This window comes from Plecotus auritus, assembly GCF_963455305.1.
Source record: "Plecotus auritus genome assembly, chromosome: 9".
In the NCBI taxonomy this organism is placed as follows: Eukaryota; Metazoa; Chordata; class Mammalia; order Chiroptera; family Vespertilionidae; genus Plecotus; species Plecotus auritus.
Window position 1 is genome coordinate 68,320,354 of NC_137783.1, and position 17,438 is coordinate 68,337,791.

Sequence of the window (17,438 nt, forward strand, 5' to 3'; positions counted from 1 at the left end):
GGGTGGTGCTGTGTGTGTGGTCAGTTGTGTGATGACAGGGCCGTGGGTGGGTGTGGGCACCACCTGGCATACCGCTGTCCTGGGTGAGGGATGGAGGTGTGCGGGGGTGTTATCCCAGCAGGCAGCGGGACACTTGCTGAGGGATCCCTGAGGGGGCCCATCCCATCAAAGAGAGGGAGCTGGGGGGAAAGGGAGCAGGATGGTCTGGGCTCTGGGAGGCCAACACCTCTGCACCTGGGACTTGACTCTCCCAGGTGGTCACTGGGCCCGAGGCCTCGCACCTGGAAGCCACACAAACACCTCCCCCTCCTGCCCGGCCGGGGCCTTTGAGAGATGGTCCCACCCTTTCACCTCCCTTGGGACTAGAGGTCCCTCTGTTTGGAAGGTCTACCCTCAAGCCCATCCCTCCCTCTCTCCCCCTGCCCGAAGCAGACACCAAATGTTTGTTTCCTCTGGAAAAATCCTGGGAGGTCTGTTTACAGCTGCAGCCAACAGCCCCCATCTGTGCTGGCTCAGCTGGGAGAGCAGGAAACGCAGGCACTGGAGTTCGCTGGGATTCAGGGCACAGCGTGCTTCCCAGCCTCTGGTCCCCATACAACCGGCCACCGGAGAGCGAGTTCCTGCTTCTACAGAGAGCCCGGCGCTTGTCCTGTGTGCACAGGTGTGCACAGAAGCCAACCGAGCATGCTTCCTCAGGCACACGGCACCCACCATGCAAGGGTGCCACACATGTGCGGCCGGCATCCCCAGACACGCAGGGCAGCACGCTCTGCGTCAGCATGCCCACACAGGCATGCAATCCCTCAGGGGGGACTCAGCCCGGCCACTGCAGACACCCACCAAACCAGCCAGGCCCCACCGCTTCCAGCTGCGCCTGCAGCTTTGGCACAGCTCAGGCCTGCCCGGGAGCCTGGGTGCCCTCTGCCTGCTCCTGCCCTCCCCTGCTGGAGGCTGCCTCCCCGCTCCTTGGCCTGAGCACTCTGGATGCTCTCTCCATCAGGTGATCTGGAGGTGCCCTCAGCACCTGTGCCGCTGGTGTTGGCAGGAGGCCTGTGAGGCCTGTCTGTTCGAACATTCTAGACTCGACACCTATTTCTCTTGGGCTGCCTGGACTGGGGACAGGCCACTGGCACAGGCCCACAGGGGAAGCAGGAATGCCAGGCTCCCTGGAAGGCCTGGAGGCTGGGGCCTGCCCGTGTGAGGAGATGGGACAGGCGCCCGTGCTCCAGGCACTGGCTGGGCAGGCGTAGGAAGGCCATCATGTGCTGTGACACTAGGACTTGTGCCTGGATGGACAAGACAGGTGTGGCTGAGCCTGGCCAGTGTGGCTCAGTGGCTGAGCATTGACCTATGAACCAGGAAGTCATGGTCCGATTCCTGTTCAGGGCACATGCTGGGTTGCAGGCTCGAACCCCAGTGGGGGGTGTGCAGGAGGCAGCTCATCAATGATTCTCTCATCATTGATGTTTCTATCTCTCCCTCTCCCTTTCTCTCTGGAATCAATAATCTATACCAGTGGTCGGCAAACTGCGGCTCGCGAGCCACATGCAGCTCTCAAGCCATGGTTTGCCGCTGTTGACTAATGAGTTTGCCGACCACTGGATAGGGGCTTAATCACAAGGAACAACAACAGCCTGTAATTATTGGAATCGAGAGTCTAGGTTGGTGGTCGGCAAACTCATTAGTCAACAGAGCGGCAAACCTCGGCTCGCGAGCCACATGTTTGCCGATCACTGATCTACACTAATAAAAGAGAAGGATGCAAATTGACCGTACCTTCATGACGCCCACCAGCCAATCAGGAGTGAGTATGCAAATGAACCCAACAAAGATGGCGAGCGGGGGCGGGACGCAGGCCTCTGGGCAGCATGGGAAGGTGGGGCCGGAGCAGAAAGACGGTGCCGGCAGTCAGGGAAAGGAAGGCCCATTCTTGCACGAATCTTCATGCATTGGACTTCTAGTAATAATAATAATAACATTAAAAACAGGTGGCTGAAACAGGAGGAGGCTGCCAGGTGTGCAAGGGTTAACCTGGAGGCTGACTGGGACTCAGCTGGTGTAGCTGCCACTCGCCCCCACTGGGGGCAGGGCTGGGTCCTGGAGTGCCCCCTGTTCTGACCTGCCTCTTCCATCCCTGCACGACACCCCTCTCATGGGTTCTGGAGCCCCTCCCCTGCAGGAACCCATCTGTCCCCATTGCTGGCCCCTCCCTCGCCTCCTTCATTCCTTCAGGCCTCTTCTTGATCTGCAGTGGCTGCCTTTTCTCTTTTTGCAAAACCAGGCCTCCCAGGTCCCAACCTGCTCTTTAGGCCCCACGGTGGTGGGGAGGGGAAGAGGAGCAGGCAAAGGAAGGAGAGAGGGCATTTGGACAATAGACAGCGAAAGGGCAGTAAGAACTGGCACCTACTCAGGTGTGGGAGGGAGGAGGGACCCTTTAGGGTGCTGCAGGGTACCGCAAATGGGGCGGGGTGTGTGTGTGAGAGGGGGGTAGGGACAGAGGTGTGGAGGGAGCAGGGGCAGAGCTGTGCTCCCCAAGACCCCTTGCTTAGCTGCATAGCCATTTTAAGGGTCTGCCTAGCCCCCCTGGGAACCAGAGGTCCTTGGCCTCTCTGGCAATGTACCCCAAAGTTCTGATCTTCTCAGGGCCAGACCAGGATTCTCAGGCCCTTGGAGTGGTGCCCTGGCCTCAGGGCCTCCCCTCTCCATCTGCACAAGGGGCTTTCCTGGTCCTAAGGACTATCCAGCCTCCTGGGTCTCCCCAGCTCCCTGGGGCCCCTGTCTGTAGCCCTGGCTGCTCGCTCTCGCGCTCTCTCTCTCTCTCTCTTTCTCTTTCTCTCTCTCCCTCTCTCCAAGTAGGACCGTCACAGCTCTTCTCAGCTTCCTGTCCACACTCTACTGACAAGCACGGAATCTTCTAACCCAATCATGGGTGCCCCCCCGCCCCGCCCAACTTCCAGGGGAAGCCTGAGGCATTTTCCATCCTTCATTTCCTATTTGTGATATCGGGGCTCGTTTCTTTAAGGCTTTGTACCTCTGTTTCTTTCTTCCTTTTTTATTTTTTTTTAAAAGGTCTCACACATTTATTACTGAACCATCCTACTATTGCGGGGGGAGGGGGGGAATCAACAGAGCAAAATCACAAGTCCATTAATTCTCCAATTAAAATGCCCCAACTGTCCAGACAGTAGCATCTTTTCAATCATTTATAGGTGTAGGCAACCTGGATACAGCATAAATATGTGAGTCATCTCTCATGTGTGATTTCTCATAGGCCCAGTTTGGTTCCTCTCCAATGTCTCCTCTTCGAGCTGTACCTGATTTTATTACCAGTTTTCATCCGAATCCATTGAGGAATGGGCCGATTCTGCTTTTGTTTCTTGGCCAGGAACCTCTTGATCCTGAAAGTCTTGTGGGAAGACATGGTGAAGGAGAAGCAAACGCACGTACCTCGATGGCGGAGAAAGCCTTTCTTTCTTTTTTAAATATATTTTTATTGATTCCAGAGAGAAAGGGAGAGGGAGAGAGATAGAAACATCAATGGTGAGAAAGAATCATGGATCGGCTGCCTCCTGCATGCCCCCTACTGGGTACTGAGCCCACAACCTGGGCCTGTGCCCTGATGGGAATCCAACTGTGACCTCCTGGTTCACATGTCGATGCTCATCCACGGAGCCACGCCGGCGGGCTGTACCTCAGTTTCTTAAATGCAAAATGGAGACCCCTGACTCCCACAGGACGCGTGTGGGGTCAGCCTGCCGAGTGCCAGCTGAAGACAGCAGGAGGCCCCTGGCAGACAGATTCCCTCTCCTCCTCCTCCCCTCCTCTAACCTCAGGTCAGCTAGAGCGGAGCCAGCTGCCCCTCTGCCCTGGGACAGAGGCACACAGCCTTGACTCAAGGGCAAAGTCCAGGAGTTTCTGATTAACTCAGGAACAGGTCTCCTTCCAGCAGCCCAGCTGCTGTGGTGGGGCGGGGCAGGCAGGGCAGGCAGGGGGAGGGGGCAGGGGAGGCTGAGGCCAAGGCCTCCTCCCACTGCCTCTCTGCAGGGGCCGCTGAGGCCTGCACGGGCTCCCTGGGCGTGCTGGCCCCTGAGCCTCTGTGGGAGGTTGAATTCCTATGAGACTGAAAGGCCTTGGTGGCCCTGGTCGGTTTGGCTCAGTGGATAGAGTGTTAGCACGAGAACTGAAGGGTCCCAGGTTCGATTCTGGTCAGGGGCACGTACCTCAGCTGCAGGCTCTATCCCGGCCCTGGTTGGGGTACATGCAGGAGGCAACCAATCGACACACATCGACGTTTCTCTTTCTCTGTCTCCCCTCCCTTCCACTCTCTCTCTGGTGAGGAGTAACAAAGCAAACATAAAGAGAGGCCTTGGACCTCCGCCTCCGCCTCCGCCCCAATCAGACCTGCTTTGTCCCCAGGAGCAAGGTCATCCTGGCTTTGGAGGCCAGTGTCCCGTGGGCCGTGGGCCGGGACTTGGACAGAGAGCACTGGGTGGGGCTGTGGGGAGAGGGAGCGTGCTGTTCCCTGAAGCATCCCAGATGCTCACATCAGTGTCCCTAAGGACCAGGGAGCCCTCAGCCCCCAGGGCAAAGTGCTCCGACCCCAGGAGTGGCCAGCCTGCGTGTCCTCCAGACGAGCCGTCCCACGGGCATCCCAGTCGGCATCGGCTCCCTGCTGTCTAACCGATCTTGCTCAGGACTCTGAGAATTCCTCGGGGTCCCAGGGGTTATTCGTGATATCAAGTGAGCAGTTCCCGCCCCCCCACTCAGAGGATGAACCAAACCCTGGGAAGGTTCGAAGCTGCTGGTCTCCACCCTCCTTCACCCCACTCGTGGTCTTCTCAGCCTTTTCCCCACCGGCCACGGACAAACCCCCAGTCAGCACTTCCCAGCCTGTGAACCAGACCAGGACGCAACGGCCAGGGCTGGAAGGGGCCCGTGGTCAGCCCGGAGAACCAGCCCTTTGTGCTGAACGAAGCCCTTGGGGTATGAGTACATTTTTGGCATATTTAGAAAGATTTCTTTTGTATAATGAGCCACAGAGGAGGAGAGGGGAGGGAGGGTGAGACAGAGAGGCCAAAGGCAGGGCTTGGGGAAAAAGGAGGGAGGCAGGTGAGGCCTGGAGGGTCTGAGAGCAGATGGAGAAAAGTACATGGAGCCAGAGGTGAGGAATGAGGAGCGGAAAGGAGGGTTCTTAGGGCAGATGAAAAACAGTTCACTCTTGAATGGCATGGGGACTAGAGGTGCTGACTGCCATGTGGTCAGAAACACATGTTTAACTTTTTACATATATATATATATATATATATATATATATATATATATATATATATGTATATATGTATATATATGTGTGTGTGTGTGTGTGTGTGTGTGTGTGTGTGTGTGTTTATTTCAGAGAGGAAGGGAGAGGGAGAGAGATATAAACATCAATGGTGAGAGAGAATCATTCATCTGCTGCCTCCTGCATGCCCCACACTGGGGATGGATCCCACAACTCAGGCCTGTGCCCTGACCGGGAATTGTACCTGTGGCCTCCTGGTTCATAGGTCGACACTCAACCACTGAGCCATGCTGGCTGGGCCACATTTAACTTTTGACTTCCCCAAAGCTTAACTACTAACAGCCTACTGTTGATCGGAAAAGTCAATTAACACACATGTATGTTATGAACTATATGCTGTGTTCTGATAAAGGTGAGCCAGAGAGAGGAACATGGTGTTGAGAAAATCACAAGGAAGAAAAAAGGCACACTGCTCAGGTCGGGCTGTGGCATCGCCGCCCCGGGGCCTCCTGCGGAGAAGGGGCCTGTTGTTGGAAGGCACAGGGGTGGGTGAAAGGAAGATGGCAGGAAAGGAGTTGACTTCCATTTTTCATGTGGGAAAAACAAGACTCAAAGGGATGCTGGTGAGCCCCAGCTGGTGTTGCTCAGTGGGTAGAGTGTTGGCCTGCAGACTGAAGGGTCCCGGGTTCGATTCCAGTCAGGTCACATGCCTGGGTTGCAGGTTTGATCCCCAGTAAGGGCCGTGCAGGAGGCAGCCGATCAATGATTCTCCCTCATCATTGATGTTTCTCTGTCTCCCTCTCCCTTCCTCTCTGAAGTTAATAAAATATATATTTAAACAAAAAAAAAAATCAATAGTTCATTATTTCATAATTTACTTGAAAAAGACTTACTGCCTGCCTACTGTTCCAGGCACGGAGTTGGGCCAGTGCGGGGAACTCAACAATGACCACCTCGTCGCAACCATGCCTCGAAGCTTCCAGACAAGTGAGACCCCAGACCAGGCAGTGACCCCACAGAGGAACTGGGGTCTGCGCCAGAGATCAGTGGCTTCCCAGGTCCCAAGGCAAGGAAGGAGGGCCCTCGGCCCACCTCAGCCCTCAGGCTCCCAGCCTTGTTTTGTCTCTGTGGGCCTGGAGCCTGCAGGAGGGAGGGCTGAAGGTGACCTGGAGTGGGGGAGGCGGTGGTGGCTGTGCATGGGGCGGGCTTCTGGGTCCTGAGAAAGCTCCTCCCAGGTCTGTGCTTAGTGCCCTGCCTCCCTGGGAGGCGGGGCCCCGGGAGGGAGGTAAGGCTTGAAGGCCTGGGCACCCTGTCTCCTGCCTGCCTGGTGCTTGGCGAGGCTGGCGGGCAGAGTGCTCCCTTCACATCCTGGCCTCCTTCCTCCCCCCACGTCTCCCGCCTCTGCCTCCTCCTGGTCTGTCCCCCCTCCTCATCTTTCCCGGCCCCCTCCCGGCCCCGCCCCCATGACTTTCCCTCCTCTTTCTCCCTTTTCCTCTCCCCTTGGTTTCCTCCCACTGTTCCCACCCTTCGTCTTCCTCCTTCCTCCTCTCCTTCAGCTTCTTCTCCTTGGAACTCATTGCTTAAGGGGGGAAGACCAGGTTGATGTGTGAAAATGAGGCTGCATCGCCATGGTGATGCTAATTCACCGAGTTCACAGCAAATTGTTCCAGTTAAACTAACAAGCTGGAGCGGGGCCCCAGGAGGGCCCAGTGCCAGGAGGGAGGGAGCCCCAGGGCAGAAAATGAGGAAAAAACAGCCCCATCTTCACTGGCTTCTCACACTCCCACTGGGCCCTGAGCCTCCGGGCAGCCTCAGACCCGAGAGGCCCCTGCAGGCGCTGCTCCGGACGCCACCGCCACCCTGGACCGGGTTGCCTGCCACCCCAGACCGGGATGCCACCGCCACCCCAGACCGGGTGCAACAGCAATGCCCGCCCACAGAGGCCTCAGCACCTCCTGCCCTGTGGTTCTGGGCTTGAATCACCTTTGCTTGGGGGGTGGGTGGGAGGAGAGGGGGTGCTTCCTGTTCACACAAATGTGGCTGCTGCGTCCTAAGCAGGGTGTATGTGAGTCTCGTGGGGTGACCGGCCTCCTGAAGGGCGGGCTGGGGCCAGGGCTGCCCAGGACCTCATGTTTATTGGCTCAGAGCCCACGGGCTGCTCGTGCTGTGCTCACCCCTACTTCTCAGGGTTCCGGGCATGAGAAAGGGTCCAGGGCAAGGACCTGCTTAGAGCCCTGGCCGGTGTGGCTCTGTGGGTAGAGCGTCGGCCTGCGGACTGAAGGGTCCCGGGTTTGATTCTTGTCCAGGGCGCGTACCTCCATGGCAGGGTCCCAGCCTTGCTAGGGGCACATGGGAGGCAACCAATCAATGTGTCTCTCTCACATCGGTGTCTCTCTCACATTAGTGTCTCTCTTTCTCTCCCTCTCCCTTCCACTCTCTCTAAAAACAATGGGAAAATATCCTTGGGTGAGGATTTTTAAAAAAAACCTACTTAGAGATGGGCAGAGCTAGGCATGGCTAGCTGAAGGGAACACCATAGGCCTTGAGTGGGGGAGCAGGTGTGGGGAGATGCCTGAACAGTGGGAAGGGGACAGTCTTGGTTACAAAGTACAAGTAAGTCAGCGAGAGGGACCCCCGTGTCAGCGTGTCCCTCCCGTGTGCTCAGCTGCACCTGCTTCTTCTTTACTCCGAAGCAGGAGCCACGCCTTGTTTGTCCACAGCCCGGAGCTGGCCCCATGTGGGGCCTGGCTCTCCTCTGCATGTGAACATGCTGAATGGAGCCCATCCTGTCGGAAGGAGAGCTTTGAGGTCCACCAGATGAAGGGGACGCTAGCCACCCAGTTTGGGGGACCGGGTGTCACGAAGGCCAACGGAAGACCAGTAGGGGGTGCCTTTCTCTCCAGAAGGAAGCACAGCGTGCTGAGTGCACAGCCGCACAGCGGGGAGGGAGGCCCATCCTCAGGGAGAAGCCTTCAAAGGGTGTCCCTTCCGGCCTGTCCAGCGTGGCTTAGGGGTTGGAGGTCACGGTTTGATTCCTGGTCAGGGCACACGCCTGGGTTGCTGGCTCAATCCCCACTGTGGGATGTGCAGGAGGCAGCCGATCAATGGTTCTCTCTCATCATTGATGCTTCTCTCTTGCTCCCTCTCCCTTCCTCTCTGGAATCAATAAAAACATATTTTTTGAAAAGAAAGAACACAGGGTGTCGCTTCCTGCCCTCCCAGCCTTGGCTGAGGTAACTCTCCTCCTCCCAGCTTGAGTAGGGGGGCAGGGTGCGAGGGGAGGCTGAGTTTGATCTCAGGCTGGAGTGGGGAGTCTGGGAGCTGGGGAAGATCCAGGAAGTTGCACAAGGAAGATGGGGGGAAGGGTGGGCCATTGAATGAAGCCACAGCAGAGGAGAGGGCTTGCCCTGTGGACAGAAGGCTGCCGTCCCCACCCTGGGCCTCATCTCTGGGAACAGAGCGACATGCTGGGCCTGCTGACACTGGTGCTTCTCCCAGGCCCACTGGGTCAGCTGCCTCGGTTTCCCTCACACCCAGCCCACAACCCACTCCTTTCCGAGGAGGCCTGGCTCAGCCCCCTTGCCTATCCATGCCTCTGCTTGGGTCGCTGCCTCTCAGCCCACTGGGTTGATATCCAGGAGCCCCTGTGGCTGGAAACGGACTGTTCCTCTGTCTCATGAAGGCCGGATTCCTTCTCTGGCCCTTGGGGCCTTCCAGCCTCAGCCACCACCCCCATCTTGCCTTTAGCTCGGCTCTGAACTCAGCAAGGCTTACTTGTATTTGCTCAATAACCTCAGTATCTGACTCACAGTTTTGCCCTTTGGCCTTTGCAAAGTGATTGCAATGAGCCCTGCCCGATGGAATCTTTGTTCCAGGTCAAGCCCTCCACGTGTAGGTCAGCCTCTGTACATGCGAGCCTCTCTCTCCAGGTGGCTGTGTCTGCGGGGCACGAGCTGTGCTGCGGGGCACGAGGCCGGCTGGGGCCCAGGCGAGGTGCGCCCCAGGACTGCCTTCTGTGCTGAGCACAGGAGTTTCCGGCGAGGTGGAGAGAAGGCCTGGCTGACGGAGGCACGGGGAGGGTCCTCTGGCCAAGCCTGGAGGCTACGTCAGGGCAGTGGCAGACAGAAGGGTTCTTCAGAGGAGAGGATCTGGGCTGAATACCGACATTGCAAGGAGGAAAGAACTGGATTTTTTTTCTGGGTTTTGTGAATTCTAGAGAATGGTTTCTTCAGTGAGACTTCTTACGTCCTTATCTGAGGCTCTCAAACATCCTCCCAGTAGAGCCTCCCTGTCTCCTTCTGCTCCTATTCTCCTTCTCCTCTAGTCTCTGCCTCAACTTTTATTTTATTTTATTTTATTTTAAAATATATTTTTATTGATTTCAGAGAGGGAGGGTGAGGGAGAGAGAGATAGAAACATCAATGATGAGAGAGAATCATTGATCAGCAGCCTCCTGCACACCCACACTGGGGATGGAGCCCGCAACCCGGGCATGTGCCCTTGACTAGAATCAAACCCAGGACTCTTCAGTCCACAGGCCAACTCTCTATCCACTGAGCCAAACCAGCTAGAGCTCAAGTTTTATTTTAAAATCCTCACTCAAGGACATGCAGAGAAAGAGAGAGAGAGAGAGAGAGAGAGAGAGAGAGAGAGAGAGAGAGAGAGGGAGAGAGAAACATTGATGTGAGAGAGTAACATTGATCAGCTGCCTTCTGCATGTGCCCAAACTTGGGACTGAGCCTGCACCCGGGCATGTGCACGACCCAGAGGGGGTTTAACCAGCAACTATGGGCGCACAGATGCCACTCAGACCACCAAGCTGCTATGGCTGGGCTCACCTTTGTTTTGTTTTTTAGCTTCAGGCTGTCTTTGGATGGGAATAATTCCCACATTTTGCTGATTAAAAAATAGAGACATAGAAAAATCTGGTGATTTACCTACAGATCCATGCAAGCAAGGTCGGAGCTGGGAAACTGGCTGGGTCAGTCCCCTGCCCGCACACAGAGGTGCTGTGTGAGTGTCCGCCTGCAACGCCAGGACTCTTAGCACGAGCCTTGTCTCAGGAGGAGGGAAGCGCCCTGTAACCCTCCTGGGTAGAGCAGCCATCTGGGCACCGATGGTGGCTTCTAGGGGGAAATATAGAATTTTAAAAAGGTGAGGTGGAGAAAGCAGAGGGTCAGGGGCCTGTGCTCTAGGCTTGACTTGGCCTTTTACCAGTTATACTCTGGAGAGAAAAGTGCTATCAACCTCCCCCGAGTTAGACTAGCAGATGTGCTGGGCATTAGCATGCGTGTAAGCTGTGAAGGGCCACACCAACCCGGGGAATATAGGAATGCTCAGATGCATCCGCGCCCCTCGCATCCTGACGCTGATACTGGAGGACCACAAACTCTCCAGGCCCTTCAGAGAGAAGATCTATGGGATGCACCGTTCTCTGTCATTCTTACTGTGGCCAAATGAACACCTGGCGGCCTTCCCACCTTGCACCCAGGGCATGCTGGGAATTAGAAGGACTCTAATTAGAGTCATTTCAGATGTCGAGAGCAGGTGCCAATGGATGTGTGCATGCCTCTACTGCACACCGAGCTCAGGGATCAGACACGGGAGTGCTGGGGCTGTTGTTTACAAGGGCGGGTCAAGGACAAGCTACAAGGAGAACTGGACCTCCTTCCCATGAGACCAGGCTGTGAGGGCTCTGGGAAAATAAGACAAAAAAAAAAAAACACTGGTGCTCACCATGAGGGGAGATGTGCTTGTTTCTTGGTGAATGAAAACCTCAGCCTCGCTGTCCAGGGGAGACGGAGGGGACCAGGGAGCCCACTGCTGCTCTCCTGAGGGAGTCCCGATGAGCATCAGGGCAAGTCCAGGGCCATAGATGGGAGGCTTTCTGTGGGAAGGGAAGGAATAGGGACATTGGTCCAGGGAACCTGAAAGAGGGACTTTAGCCCTGGCCGCTTTGGCTCAGTGGACAGAGCTTTGGCCTGTGGACTGAAGGGTCCCAGGTTCCATTACGGTCAAGGGCACATGCCCAGGTTGCAGGCTTGATCCCCATCCCTGGTTGGGGGTGTGTGGGAGGCAACCAATTGATGTGTCTCTCTCACATCCATGTTTCTCCCTGTCGCTCCTCTTCCCTTCCACTCTCTCTAAAAATCAATGGAAAAATATCCTCAGGTGAGGATTAACAAAAAACAAAAACAAACAAACAAACAAAAAGGACTCTAAGGAAAGGGTAGGAAATGGAAGAGACAGGAGGGGGCGGAGACAGAACTCGGCCTCGGGCCAGCACCCTCTGTTGGTACCTGGGAGTGAACAAGTAAACTTTCCTCCAACGTTTTCTTGCTTTTATTGCTGCCAAGACCCACCTGACCCTTGAGTGAGAAGAAAAGACGCACGTGGCCTGCCCCCTCTCAGTCTCTGTCTGATGGGGCACACTCTCCAGGATTCAGAAAAGGTCAGAACTCGCCCACCTCTCCCTCCAGGGACCCGCTGAGGTGGATGGATGAGCGCGGGCCCTCAGTGGCTCCCCAGGGACTCGGGTCAGCAATGTGACCACCATCCCACCTTCCCGATCAGTGGACAGACTGACTCCTTGATAGCCACTCACAGGTCAGCAAGGAGTGACTTTTGAGAAACCTTAGTAACAGCCTATGCTCGGGGTCTGGATGCAAATACTCCTGAACACTCGCGACCTGCAGGTGCTTGGGTTGGAAACAAACCCAGCAGGTCATGTTGTCCCTCCGCCTGCCTCAGGTTGTCTTACTATTCCCCTGTCTCTCCAGGGAGCTTGATACCACATGTTCCTCCACTCATTTACTCATCTATCCATCCACCCATCTACCCAACCCTCCATCCTTTATGAAAAAAAATGAGTAATATAGGGATGCTTTCCTTTAAGAACTCATGGCATAGTCCTTTTGAAAATTATATATTTTTTTCTTATTGGTTTCAGAGAGGAAGAGACAGGGAGAGAGATGGAAACATCAATGATGAGAGAGAATCATGGATCTCTGCCTCCTGCATGCCCCACACTGGGAAGTGAGCCCACAACCTGGGCATGTGCCCTGACTGGGAATCTAACCACCACCTCCTAATTCATATGTTGACGCTCAACCACTGAGCCATGCTGGCCAGGCATGGTATAGCCTTGGCAAGGGTTCCAATGCCTAACCATCAGGAGTATTCTCTCATGTCTAATCTAAGTGTCTAATGTCATTTGCTGTCTATGTCTAATTTCTCAAGTTAAATCTAATGTCTTCCTGTTGTACATAAAGATAAAACAGGTCACTCGCTCATTCACTCATGTGTATATGAGCGCATATGTGAGTCCTAAGATATTTAGGAGGGGCCTCTGTTTCAGATAGACTGAAAGGTGTTTTTTGTTTTTTGGGTTTTTTTTTTGCTTTTTTAAATTTTATTTTATATTTTTATTGATTTCAGAGAGGAAGGGAGAGGAAGGGAGAGATAGAAACATCAATGATGAGAGAGAATCATTGGTCAGCTGCCTCCTGCACGCCCCCTACTGGGGATAAAGCCTGCAACCCAGGCATGTGCCCTTGACCGGAATTGAACCTGGGACCCTTCAGTTCGCAGGCTGACGCTCTATCCACTGAGCAACACCAGCCAGGGCTGAACCAGCTTTTAAAACATGGTCCAGTAAGCCTTGTTTGTAGCTATATGGTAGGGAAAATGAGGCTCCCACAACTCCTCTGTTTAAGGGTCTCAAAATATCTAAGAGTGTGATCAATTCGCAGAGGAAGCATTGGGTTCGGAGGTCTTCGTCCCAACAGGCATGGGCAGGCCCAGGAGCCTCTCATCATTTGCCACAGACCTTTCTCCGGGAGCAGGGGTGTGAGGCTAGCCTTTCCAGCTGCTTCTGAAGCTGCTCCCAGCCCTTCCCTGGGGCCCACTCTCCTTCCTTGGGGTCCTCTCAGCTCCAACACTGTCTTCTGGAAGTGGCAGTGGGAGGGCTTTAAGCTGAGGGCGGGACAGGAGGCCCTGGACTGTCACCCCCCTTGACTAATCAGAGGGGCCTGGCCAGGGGCCGGGAGGAGTGGGAGCAGAGGAGAGAGGGAGAGAGCGTTTCTCACACTTAGGAGGATCCAGAAATCTCGTTAATGTCTGCGCCGCCAATAAAAGCCAGATATCCCCCAAAGCAAGTTTGGGAGTCCTGGTGTCTTTGAAGCTTGGTGTTGCACTGCCACTCCTTCTAGCACTTTACAGGAAACCAAGCCTGTGGCTTGCTCATGGCTCCACCATGCAGTGTCCCTGCTCCTAGCATGTGGGGCCCCGCGAGCTGCTTGCAGCCAGGCATGAGGGCCCTGGTCCTCACAGAGCAAAGGGCAGCTGCCCCAGAGGCGGGCCAGGGTGGAGACAGGCCTGCAGGCTGGGGTGGGTCAGAGCTGCTGGGGAAGAAAGCAGAGGTGAGACTCTAGAAATTGGAAGGTGGACAGAGTTGAGAAATGTGGCTGAGCCCAAGTTTACTTGCCCTCATTTAAGTGGAAGAAATAGCACATAGACAAATGCTAAACTAAGAACAGACCGAGGAGGAAGTCCCCCTGCATCAAAGGCCACCAGTCTCGCTGAAACCGGTTTGGCTCAGTGGATAGAGCGTCGGCCTGCGGACTGAATGGTCCCGGGTTCGATTCCGGTCAAGGGCATGTACATTGGTTGCGGGCACATCCCCAGTGGGAGGTGTGCAGGAGGCAGCTGATCGATGTTTCTCTCTCATCGATGTTTCTAGCTCTCTATCCCTCTCCCTTCCTCTCTGTAAAATATCAATAAAATATATTAAAAAAAAAAAAAAAAAAAGGCCACCAGTCTCCCAACCTGGGAGGAACTGTGCACAGCATTCTGTGTGTCATCCATGCATTTTCTAGGCTTTGCGTGCATTCTTTTTTGCCATCAACAAAAAACATAGTAGAGCCCTGGCCAGTGTTGCTCAGTGGATAGAGCGTCGGCCTGTGGACCAAAGGGTCCTGGGTTCGATTCCGGTCAAGGACACGTACCTTGGTTGCAGGCTCCTCCCTGGCCTGGGTCCTGGTCAGGGCACGTGCAGGAGGCAACCAATCGATGTGTTTCTCTCACATCCATGTTTATCTCTCTTTCCCTCTCTCTTCCACTTTCCCTAAAATCAATGGAAAAATACCCTCAGGTGAGGACTAACAAACAAACAAACCCAAAAATATGTTACACACACTCTCCCCTATATGACTTGTCCTGAGCACTGTCTTAGAGGTCTTCGCAGGAACCTACCTCATGTACACGCACACCTAACCCGACTTCATCCTCTGCCTGGTGTTAAATAGGATGGATGTCCCTCATTTATTGACCTCGTTCCCTCATGGTGGACATGGAGGTTGTCTATGGCAGCTGCAAGGGGAACCTTATGCATGCACGTCTGTGCCAATGCAGCAAGGGCCGGCTGCTAGGAGAGGAACCGCCGTGTCCAGACGGAGCGCACACTGCGGGCTCTTTTCTGGCCAAGATCGCTCCAGGGTGACGGTGACTGGAGAAGTGATTGCCAACCCTCCATCCCTGTCTCCCCATCCTCCTCCCCATCGGGGGATGGAACAGCAGGTGAGTAGCCCCAGGGATGCCTGGGAAATCCTCTGTTGGGCTCCGGGATGCAGGAAGATAGGTTGTCTGTCTGTGGCGGAACGGTCCCTCTTTCTCATGCAGTTTGCTCAGGTCGAGCATTACTCGCTTCTCTTCGGCAAAGCACCGCTGAGGGGAGACTGTGAGGATCAGGGGGTGCAAGCCAGCCTCACCCTAAAGCAGAGCTTCAGCCAGCCAGGAAACGTCAGGTGCTCACAGCTCTGTTCACCGCATGGCAGTACAGCAGCCATCCTCTGCTCGGTCTGTTTAACTGGCCCAGCCCCCTGCAGCTAAGGTTCTACTCCATGTCAGTGGGGAGAGATGCAACAGGTTTGGGTCAGGTGAGGAAGCCGGGTCGCAGAGAGGCTGGCTGGATGTGGTCATGAGCAGGTGCTGGCTCCAGAACTGGGAGTGCAGGGAGCCAGTCAGACCAAGCGGTGGCGTGAGGCCTCAGGCTCCTGTGGGAGCGGGTGGGCGGGGGCATGGTTCGTGGTTCCTGACCTGCAGTCAGCCAGGGGCAGACAGCTGCTCATGTTTCGCTGGGCTGCAGAGTGGTTCACTGTCTACCGTGGCTCCAGGCTTGTACCACATTAAAAAAAGCTTTTTAATCCTCACCCGAGGATGTGCTTATTGGTTTTGAGAGAGAGAGAAACATTGATCTGAGACCAGAGATCAAACCTGCAACCTAGGTGTGTGCCCTGACCAGGAATTATACCGACAACATTTTGATGCACAGGATGATGCTGAACCATCGGGCCAAGGCTTATACCACATTAAAAATATTATAAAGACATTTTATTTTTATTTTTATTTTACTTATTTAAAATTGATTTCAGAGAGGAAGGGAGAAAGAGATAGAAGCATCAATGATGAGAATCATTGATCGACTGCCTCCTGCATGCCCCACACTGGGGATTGAGCAGCAACCTGGGCATGTGCCCTTGACCAGAATCAAACCTGGGACCCTTCAGTCCATGGGCCAATGCTCTATCCACTGAGCCAAACCAGCTAGGGCAAATTTTTTTAATTGAATTTATTTAGGTCACATCTATAATAATCCTATATAATAAAGAGGTAATATGCAAATTGACCATCACTCCAACACACAAGATGGCCAGCAGGGGAGGGCAGTTGGGGGCAATCAGACCTGCAGAGGAGGGCAGTTGGGGGCGACCAGGCCTTCAGGGCAGGACAGTTAGGGGCAACCAGGCCTGCAGGGAAGGGCAGTTGGGGATGACCAGGCTGGCAGGGGAGGGCAGTTAGGAGCAATCAGGCCAGCAGGGGAGCACTTAGGTGTTGATCAAGCTGGCAGGGAGTGGTTAGGGGGTGATCAGGCTGGCAGGCAGGCAAGCGGTTGGGAGCCAGCAGTGCTGGATTGTGAGAGTGATGTCCGACTGCCCGTTTAGGCCCAATCCGGGATTGGGCCTAAACGGGTTGTCGGACATCCCTTGAGGAGTCCCAGATTGGAGAGGGTGCAGGCTGGGCTGAGGGACACACCGCCCCCTCCCTCTCCCCGCCCCCCCCCATGCATGAATTTCATGCACTAGGCTTCTAGTAAAAGCATAATATGCTAATTAGACCAGACGACCATCCAAACGACCATTTGAGACCACACTATGACACCCACTGGCACCAGGCCAGCCAAGGCAGGTGTGATGTGATTGGTTGGGGGCCTGGCCATCGCCCCATGATCGCCCCACGGAAAGATGCCCAGGCCACTGACCAGTGGGCTATGGCGGGTGGGCGGGGCCTCCCTCTGCAAGGGAACCCTGGGTCCCAGGTGCCAGAGAGAAGCTAATGCTGGCAGCCGGGGGAAGGAAGGCCTACTCTTGCATGAATTTCGTTCATTGGGCCTCTAGTTGGTTAATAATCTTATATAGGTTTCACATACACACTTCTAGAACACATGATCTGTGTATTGTATTGTGTGTTCACCTCCAAGGTCAAGTCTCCTGCCACCATGTATGCACCCCACTTTGCTGTGGTTCAGCAGCGAGAGCAAAGGGGAGGTTCTCTCCTGCAGGCAATGGCACATTCTCTGACTCCCTGGGGGCAGGTGTGTCTGGCCCATGGAAGGGACACTGTCCTGGGGACAGGAGGTTGGCAGGGCTGCAGCAAAGGAGACGTCACTGCCCCTACTGTCTGGAATCCAGGCCATCTGCCGCTGTACAGCCTGTCTCAGAGTCTGATTCTCCAGGTGGCTCAGGGCCTGATCACAGCCTGATGTCTTTCTGGCCCCCCCTCTCCTGCTGGTCTATGCACAGCCTCCGGCCTCTATGGCTCCTTGCACCTTTATCCCTGGCTTCCTGTCTCCCCACCATCTCTCTTCTGATTTCCTTTTTAAAATATATTTTTATTGATTTCAGAGAGGAAGGGAAAGGGAGAGAGAGAGAAACATCAATGATGAGATAGAATCATTGATCTGCTGCCTCCTGCACGCCCCACACGGGGGATCGAGCCCACAACCCGGGCATGTGTCCTGACCAGGAATCGAACCCTGACCCCCTGGCTCATAGGTTTATGCTCAGTCCCTGAGCCATGCTGGCTGGGCTGTTCTGATGTC

The 17,438-nt window shown here is 54.9% G+C and overlaps 1 protein-coding gene across 1 annotated transcript; it reads right to left on the minus strand.

Annotated features, from left to right (window-relative positions):
• Positions 1-3,265: 3,265 nt before the first annotated feature.
• On the minus strand, positions 3,266-3,421 carry LOC308258151 (large ribosomal subunit protein eL39-like; the record flags this gene model as incomplete). The annotated part of the gene is made up of 1 exon (XM_080688426.1): positions 3,266-3,421. One exon carries the CDS (start codon positions 3,419-3,421, stop codon positions 3,266-3,268), a length of 156 nt encoding a protein of 51 aa, XP_080544552.1.
• Between the last annotated feature and the right edge of the window lie 14,017 nt (positions 3,422-17,438).